The 9,807-nt window shown below is 36.9% G+C and overlaps 1 protein-coding gene across 1 annotated transcript; it reads left to right on the forward strand.

Annotated features, from left to right (window-relative positions):
* Nucleotides 1-248: 248 nt before the first annotated feature.
* Nucleotides 249-9,387, forward strand: LOC145777778 (ras-related protein Rab-8A-like). Its single transcript, XM_082589224.1, has 8 exons — nucleotides 249-401; nucleotides 763-823; nucleotides 945-1,005; nucleotides 1,314-1,391; nucleotides 4,412-4,501; nucleotides 5,020-5,085; nucleotides 5,447-5,497; nucleotides 6,217-9,387. Exons 1-8 carry the CDS (start codon nucleotides 266-268, stop codon nucleotides 6,307-6,309), a joined length of 636 nt encoding a protein of 211 aa, XP_082445350.1. The 5' UTR covers nucleotides 249-265; the 3' UTR covers nucleotides 6,310-9,387.
* The last annotated feature ends 420 nt before the right edge of the window (nucleotides 9,388-9,807 follow it).

Below are 9,807 nucleotides of genomic sequence, written 5' to 3' on the forward strand. Positions count from 1 at the left end.
ACTACGGCAAGGTATATGCAGGAAGTAGTTGAAAATAATGTTTTATTTTTAGTCTAGGTTGTTGTTGGCAAGTTATTTTGTGTTTTATTGGAAGGTAAGTCATGATGCCAGTCTCTTACAGACAAGAATGTTTTGCCTTCAAATAAAGGGTTAATGTTGGTAAAGAAATACGTTTTGAATCTGGTTGATTGTGATGGTTTACTTTACAGATTTACTGGTCTTATTTAGTACAACTTTTCTGTGTAAAATTAAGTAAGAAATTAAAATGGCAAGCAGCGGTGGGAAAACATACGATTATTTATTCAAGTTATTGCTGATTGGAGATAGTGGAGTTGGAAAAACATGTGTACTTTTTCGGTTTTCTGAGGACCATTTTAATTCAACATTCATTTCAACTATTGGTAAGTCAAATTTAGTTATATATACTATGCATGCAATATTTTTAGTTGGCAGTATTGATACATTTTTAATATTATTATTTAGCTTAATGTATTCAGCTCAAAATTTGTTACTTTTTTGACAATAAATCATTTGGTGGTTTATTTTTTTAAGGTGTCATATTAATACACTGGAATTGATAATAAAGCAGTTGGTTAAAATTCTATTTAACAATATGAAAAATATAAAACATTCAGTGGGGTGCTCTATGTGAAGCACACATGCTAAACAGAATAAACTAACAGTATTTTTTTGAACTTCATTGTTTATTAATTAATAATTATACATCGTGATTTTTTGAGATTGATTTTGTTTGTTTGTTAGGAATCGACTTCAAAATTCGAACAATTGATTTGGATGGAAAAAAAGTGAAACTTCAAATATGGTAAGAATATGATTTAAAAATGTTTTGTAAGTTTTCATATGAATTGTACTCTTTTTGCCACTGGATCAAAACAACAGAATATTCTGTCTTGTTTTGCCATTTTTTAAACTTGTATTTACAGGGACACAGCTGGACAAGAAAGGTTTCGTACCATAACAACTGCCTATTACAGAGGAGCTATGGTGAGTAAGGGTTTGCTGCAGTCTCACTTTGTGCCAATCGCTTAATTATATAGGCTGCTCTCTCTTTTGAACACCTTATATGTCAATGTTTTGCTGTAATTATTTTTCATTTCAAATGTTTTAAACTTTTATTTATTGGTATTTTATGTGTAAAGTGTTAGCCTATCTAATTAATTTATTTTATGCTGACTGCATAGCCGAGTGGTGAGAGTCTTAGCATGACATTTAAAAGAGCACCAGTTCTGTTTGATTGACATCGAACGTCAATAAAAAAATTGTCACCTATTAAGTGTTGCCTTTGTACACAGGGGATCATGCTTGTGTATGATATTACAAATGAAAAATCCTTTGACAACATCAAGAACTGGATTCGTAACATTGAAGAGGTAAATGGTTTTTGTAGGTCTTTCCCATCAATGCAATATTAACTCTACGCTATTGTAGCCAACTACATGTTTTATAAATGTAAACTGACATAATTTTGTTACTTCTACATCTTGGAATATATTGTGTAGTCTTTAGAAACTGAATCCAAAAGCATTTTGTACAATGTGCAAAATACAAATTAAAATCAAATTTAAAGTAACCTAGTTTTATTTTAGTGTTCTGCTTTCGCTTTATTGATTTTTTTTACTAACTGCACTAGTTTGACACTGATGTTTAATTTACAGTGCTGTTTTCATCTTTTCAATCATGATATATATAACAGACTATGATATCAGATCTAGGACGATTTTTTTGTAACCTAAAAAACTCAAAAAGGTGACTTTAATTTCGTAAAAAAATAACCAAAAAGGAACTTTATTCAACAAAAACAAGACAGCAAAAGAAATAGCAGCAATTCAACGTAAAAGCGCATCTAAATTAGTTTCAATTGTGCTCAAATTTTAATTACGCATTCAAATTACACATATGTAATGTTTTACATTCTCTGGCAGGAAGTTTCTGTCAATCAAACACTTTAGCTGTTGCAGGGAAAACAAGTGATTAAATATAGTTAACACAATTTGTTTTATCGAAAAATTACTTTGCAAGTTTTCAGGAACGCAGGCGATAAAAACAAGCATAGGCTCGTGCAAACCTAAAATCCTTGCCATTGTGCAAGATATATTAAAAGTCTTGGCATTACATAGAATGTAAATTCATTTCTCCAGTAGCAATGAAAGATAAATAAATAGAGGGATCAGGCAAAAAAGTATGCAAAATAAAGTGACCTAACAAATGAAAAGTAACCTAAAAACACAAAAAGTGGCTTTTGGTAACTTTATAACTTCTTAAATATTGACCCCACAACCATGAAATTTTGGCTCTACGTTTCTTTTGTTAATTGGTACAACTAAAAAAAAGTAACTTCAGTAACAAAAAATCGCCCTAGATATCACCGATTGTGCCCACTTGGGTACTTCTATTGATTGATCGCCCATAAATACAATTTCAAAATTTAAGACAGCAATTGAAGTATATTTCCATCGAAACTTCCCATGCTTCTATAATTTTTTCACTAGGTAACAGCAGGACAGCATGATCACAGTGTATTCTCTGCTTTCTATTTCTGTCAAATGAGACTTTGAGGAAGAGCAACAATAGCAACATCCAAGAAGGGGTGAAAGAAAACCTTTGCATATGAATAGACCATGACAACATTGCAGAAAAATATTCAATGAGTTTTACGCTGCAGGAAACTACAAATTAAGAACCACTCACACCAACTTTGAGAACTAAAATAACACTTATTTTATGTTTTGGGTTAAACAAAAGAAGCTTTAGTTTTTGCTGTGTTAACTTGACTACTACAAATAACTTGCTCCAAAAGTTACTGATGACTCATGTAAAACTACCTATTGTTTCAACACATGAAAGTTAGGCATATATTGAACGTGTCTGAACAATTTTGCTGGATTCCAAAACGTTTTAGAAAATTAATAATATAAACAAGGTGGCCTGTTATGAATGTGAAATATATGTATATTTGGTTAAGTTACTTTCAACTGGCCAATCCAGTGATTGGCTTATCTGCAGTAGTTCAACTACAAAAGAGAGAAATTAAGTTTAAATGTTCGTCATAAGCATGTGCAATTGTGCACAAATCGCACACTTTTCATTTTTGTGATGTGAGTCATGGACCACAACAAACCGTTCTTTCTGGCTGTCAAAAGCTGCCATCTTTTGATGACGTATGGTACTTCATATCTCCATGTTAAAAAGAATTTCACCCTGCATCTTTAGAACACATCTTTTTAAATATTGAACAGGACTTGTTTGAAATGTTGATCGAACGTTTCTAAATTTTAGCCGAGTGTGTGCTCTACAGTCTACATATGACATATTCTACGTTTGTGGCTACAATCTTACGATATGTAAGATTGGGGTCATAACATAACTGAAATATAGATCACAAATTACAACACATGCACCAAAAAAAGCAACTTTGGTAAATCATTTGCTACATTGCATCGGTTTTGATGCTGAACCATTAAGCATACCCGATAGTGATGCAAGCCGCGTACGCGGCCGCTTTTGACTTTTTCGCCGCGTGCCGCGCCGCGTGGAAGGTTGAAATGACAAAGCCGCGCCGCTTGCCGCGTAAACTTTCAAGAAATCAAACTTTCGTAAACGTAAACTTTCAACTTTTCAAGAAAATCAGTTATGAAACTTCAAATTTAAATTGGAAACACGGATCAGTTTTTTTCCCCTTCGGAAACCCTAAGCTGGAAAGCTATGCAAATGGCTTGCAGTTGACGCTGACAGGTTTTTGGGTCTGGCTTGTGAGTGAAGCTGTACGAGTGTTTTTGGTTAATAGCCTAGCTCATAAGCTCAGTTACCAGACTATAGGCCTAGCGCAACTACCGCATTAGTTAGTATAACAGTTAGCCCAGTGAGTTCAGGCTATAAGTTTTACTCTTGACGTCTTGTCTGTCTGTGTGGTTCATACAACCACTGACATTAAAATTGCATTATTGCTTACAAAAAGTGTTCAAAAGTCCTCATACTGGATCCAGGAACATTCTATTTGAAAAAGCATGATGTCTTAGAACTTAGATGCATTGCTGATAAGAGAATATGATCTGGTTAGCCTAGTCAATTAGTGCACAACTGTACCGCCATACTGGTAGGTTACCAGTTATATGCCATGGGTGCTTTTTGCCACAATTGACTTTCTAAAAAATAACGCGTTAAAATATTTTTTGAAAATTTTGTAATTTGCGGTGTGCACTGTGCAGTGCGGTGCAGTGTCAAAGTTCCAGATAAATTGCAGTGTGCGGTGCGGATAAGTGGTTCAGTTGCGGTGCGGTGTGCGGATAAAATTTTTGGGTTTGCTGCATCTCTAATACCCGAGTCATTTCTCAAAAAGTGTTGACCGTTTGCTAACGCATAAGAAACTACTGACCACCGATGCGCATTGCAGCATGCTTCAGGAGACGTGGAGAAGATGATATTGGGAAATAAATGTGACGTCGCTGACAAGCGATCTGTTTCAAAGGAGCGTGGGGAAAGAGTAAGTTTTTTACCAGATATCCCAGACAGCAAATCAATGTAAAAAAACGGTTGATTTGCTGTTTAGGATGGTGCTACGTGATGTCGATGACAAACCTTTATAAATGGTCAATTTCTCACTTCAATACTGCACAAAAGTTGTTGTATGGTGACAATTTTTTGACATGATTCAGTAGTCGAAAGTGTGTGTGATCATTTACGTCCAACTTATCTCAGCTTGAGCTGTTGATGAAGTGTGCATTTTGTTTGCAAACGCAGGACAATGTTGTAGAGGAAATTTGTCATAGGAATAAATGTCACCAAATAATGTGTTACTGTGTTTAATATGTTCTGTTATACCTTGCTGCGGTTTAGAGTATTGTGTAGGACTGTTGGCCATGGTTAAGTGAAGTCCGGTGATAATTTTCTTCCTTTCCTCACATGGTTTGATAACATGAGTGCTTTACTTGGTCGAGACGTGTTGTTGGCTGCAAGGTGACGGTGCTGTAGTTATCACTAATTTGTGTCGCATTTTCACAGCTTGCCATAGAGTATGGAATCAAGTTCATGGAGACCAGTGCCAAAGCTAGTCTGAATGTCGAAGAAGTAGGTGTTCATTGTTCGTGTAGAGATATATTGCAACTATCAGAAATGTGCCGTACGTAAAGTTTCCGGACAGCAAAGTTCGGCATTTTTACATTGATTCAACGTTTGCAGACGTTTTTTGAAGAATGACTGATTTTGCTGTCTGGGTTTTTACTTTCAACCAACTACTGAGCAAGTTCAGTTTATTTGATTTGTTGGCGAAGTAAACAAAAATTTATAAAAACAATAAACACAAATGATTTGCACAACAAGTTCAAAGTACGATGTCGTTTTAAATTTCAACATTGCCTTAGTTTTCTGTGTAAACCATTCTGCATGTTTCCTGTTGTTAGTTTACCCTCCCATAATATCTGCATTCCAGGCGTTTTTCACGATGGCACGAGATATAAAAGTGAAAATGGATCAAAAGATGGTGAGAGATGAACATATTATTACACTTCTTCTACCGAGTCTTCCAAATTTTTTTGATACGCCACAGATCGAAGCATTCTTTTTCGACGGAGTTGTATATTAAAAGGTCCCACTTGCTGCACTGGGTGGTAAGCTGAGAGCAAACAAGAAGATCCGCTGTTTAGGGCGTGGACGCGTGGTGCCACAGATACATGTAACAGGGCAGTGGACCCATGTTGTAGCCCCACTTTACCATTGCAGATTTAGCATGGCCAACACCGGTTTGGAGCCGATTCAGTGTTTTCCTCGTGGCCCAAAGGGCGTTTGCTCTAATTTACACAAAAATTGTTGATGGGATAGAAATTTTCAATAAACTTGCGATATATTTTGTCGGTACCCGGTCATTTGGTCGACAGGACGTTAGGTCGACAGAACGATTCATTTTAGGGTTAGTTAACTAACCTCAACCCTAACCTAACTCTTACTCTAACCCAAATGTCCTGTCGACCAAATGTCCTGTCGACCAAATGTCCTGTCGACCAAATGTCCTGTCGACCAAATGTCTTGTCGACCAAATGTCTTGTCGACCAAACGACCGGCTACGTATTTTGTCACGGTGAACTAAGTGTTGGTCTTCTTGTTTATGTTTAATTTTGCTTTTTAAACATGAAATTTCCTTCGATTGTAAAGTCAAAGCGTGATTTGAAAGTTGAGGATGAAATCCTGTGTATTGTATTGCAGGCGTCCGCCCCCCATGCCAATACTTCCTCGGTGAACGTTAAAGCCAACGCAAAGAAATCCGGTTCTTTCAAAAGCTGGTGCACTTTGCTGTGACAGTCAACGGCTGCGAAGATCGTGCACTTATGAGATTGCGTTCTCCAGCCGCGCCGCAAGCGAAAAGCCCCATTCCGCTTTTCCTACTCAGAGCATAGCTTAGGATTTTTTGTTTTCGACTAAACCAGGGCTGTGGAGCCGGTTGAAAATATACGACTTGGGTTTCAGTGTTGCCAGATTTGTATGATTTTTATTATGTTTAATTGTTTTAAAATTTTATTTCATTTGGGCTAAGTTGTGATCGAAGTTAAAACGGCAAATTTCATAAAAACAAACTGAAGAACAAGCACTGATATTTTCTGTTAAATTACCAGAGCGCAATACGAAGAACTAGAACAATATTTTTAAAGAGTTGCAAACAAAAATTTTATTGTTCATCGTTTTGCATCAAGTCGGAGTCGACCTCTTTTAATCACCCCGACTCCGGACACGTCAAAATCCCCCCCACTCCACAGCCCTTGAATAAACACCATTTCCAAGAGGGTAGCAGTGTAGTCTACATCGAGAAATTTCCATTTGGTTTTTCGCTTTTCTACCTGCTTTCTTATCCAGCCAGCAAATCAATCGCTTATTACAATGATTTAACGTTATAACCATTTAACGCATCTGCAGAGTAGCATCCTTGTCGGATTAGCGTTTTTTCCTTGTGTTGCATCGACCCATTTACGTCCAACGCTGTTGAGATCAACCATTTCTATCGCAGGGTCTGCAGTGAAACGGCTTTCATCATGTATTAATATTTCACCATTTTGCCTGTCTATAGATTATTATTATTTAGCACATAACGTGTTCAATTTATTGCTTTCATTTTTTAATTGAGCAGATTGCATCTGAACAACGTGTCGCAAATCTCATCCGTTGCAGTATTAATCCCCATGCCACAATTTATCCAAGTCCAATGAACTTTCAAAATACAGTAGAATTCGTCACCTTGGGGGATTAGAAAAAAGTGGCGAGCTTTGAAAACTGACGAATTATGCGAACTGATCAAAATTATAACGACTTCTGCCGAAACCGACAAGAATGAGACGAACTGACAAATTCTACTGTGTCTTTCCCAAAACTGACATTGCTGTTACAGCACAAACTTGCCTCAATCCGTCCTTTTTTACGTTGGCTCAACCTCTTAAGGCGTTAATTTAATGTAAAAAGGAGATGATTGGGAGTTGACATTAAACGAAGCGGCATTGTGGAGTGCTTCCGACTGTCATGCTACTTTCACGTCGGTAACTAACGCAGTAGAAAAAACACCATGCATGAAACTAAAGTTGGTTTCACTTCAGTGATTTTAAACGCTTACTAGAACCAGACCTAATTGCAGCTTAACTGCTTGGTGTTTTAAACGCATGAAAGATTTCTGTTTCAAGGGATTTTATATCTTATGATTTTTTTTTTTGCTTGGACAGCAATGACTCCACTAGGAGGATGCGGTCTCCATTGCAAGTTATCTATGATGTTACTAAAATTTATAAGCTACTTCTTGTTCTATGCTGTGTTTAGTATCTTAGTAAACGGTCTCAGCTAACCGTGCTTTTTCAGTGCCGTCCTCGCAGTAGGCTAACCCTGTTTTGGCAGGATAAAACCTTGAACAATGTGTTCTTGTGTGATAAAGAAATCGTGGACATATTTTTGCGCTGCTCTGTTTCATGTGCTTATCACTTTTATTGATATAGGCTACTACATTCATGAATATATCACATCAACTAATATGTGAATATACGACTTATTATGTGACGTTAGCTCAGTGGTTGCGCGCCCGGCTCAAGATCACGCGGCGATGGTTCGACTCTCGGGGTATGCGCTTGAGCAACGCATTTCAGGACTGCTCTCCATTCAGCGGCACCTAGTGGGTGAAATAATTCCCCGGCAACAACATTTCAATAATCGAAAATTTCACTCTGCCAATCTCGGTAATAACAGATAAAAAGCTTCTGCAAGTGTGTGAAACTACCAGGGATTACTGGAATAACCTATCAAGGCTTTGTCAGTCCGAGGATAAAGATTCAAAACCAACCAAACCATCTTGTGGCAAGGTTTATATACTGACTTGCTAAAAAAGTTATGGTGTCCAGTGGTAAAGTCACATAAACATCGAGATGCTGCTTGGACAGTGTTGGGTGCAATCTGATCTAAAAAAATTGTTGGTTGTTTTTTTACCGACTTGCTCACAATACATTTCGTCATGGATTGTTTTGTTGTGTATGCAATGATTCAGTCGGAAAATCACTCGTTTTTTACGGTGATTCAACGTCTACAGACGTTGAATCTATATAAAAAGCAACTGGTTTGCAGAGCTGTTCGAACAAAAGTGTTAGTATTGCAAACTTTCTGGTCTTAATGTCATGTCAAAATAAAGTTTCGTTTTCAACTAAAGCCCTCTGCACATAGGTTCGCCAATCACCATGTTCCTGGAAGATTTTTTAATTATTCAAGCGTGCAGTTGTTTAAAACGAAATATTTCGGCAAAACTGTAATTTCGTTTGAAATTGAAAGTTGCAGCCTACTGCTGCTAGCTGGATCTAAATCTTGTAAAGAAATCTTTATTCTATAACCACATTTTGTGGAGTAAAATTTGTTACGATCAAATAAATTCGGTTTGAATAACAACCTTATTACATCTCCGTCATAGGCTATCTGATATGTCCAATTCGTGAACACTGAAACAAGATCAATTGCTGAAGGCAAGTGCATTGACCATTTCCGTGAAACATGATGGTTATGTTTTAAAGATTCGATGGAAAAGATTCAATGTCAATTAGCTGGACTGATGCTCAGTTTACCTTTACGTCAATGTTTGAGCAATGATTGTTCTACGATCATGGCGTTCGTTTTCACACTTTTGCAAGAGTTTGCAGTGTTCTTACATCAGTCGTGTCATTAGCCTACTGCACAGAACACACTTTTTGGAAGTAAGTTTATTTTATGCATGGATGTCACATATTCCAATCACCCAGAATTTACACGAAGCTCAAAGCCAAGCATGTTTACAAGCAAGCATAGATGGCTAATCATTCACTTGCATTTCAAATCACTATTTTTGCGTGAATTCGGTTAGTTCATTAAAATATATGAAAAACGAATGGGTGTGTTTAATGTCTATTTGTCGCAAGTACTCTGTTTGCAATGTCCATGTCCTGGAAGACAAATGAGCTGTTTCGGCTGTTCAAAAATTTTCGGCATAATCATCCAGCTGCACACAGACCAACATTGCCAAAGTCAACATGGCAATGACCTATCTGCACGTTTTATCATATCAAATGGTGTTCAACAAGGTTGTGTTTTTGGACCAAATCTCTTTAGTATGTTTTTAACTAAAATAAAATAACTGCAATTCTCCAAGAAGCTTTTAACGATCTTTCTGATGAGGTTGATATCTACATACGCTACCGCACTGATGGTTCTCTGTTCGACTTTCGGCGTCTTGGAGCACGCATAAAAACACAAACATTCCATGAACTGCTTTTTGCTGATGATGCAGCCCTGCTTTCCCACGCATGG

The sequence above is a fragment of the Aplidium turbinatum genome, chromosome 9 (assembly GCF_918807975.1).
Source record: "Aplidium turbinatum chromosome 9, kaAplTurb1.1, whole genome shotgun sequence".
In the NCBI taxonomy this organism is placed as follows: domain Eukaryota; kingdom Metazoa; phylum Chordata; class Ascidiacea; order Aplousobranchia; family Polyclinidae; genus Aplidium; species Aplidium turbinatum.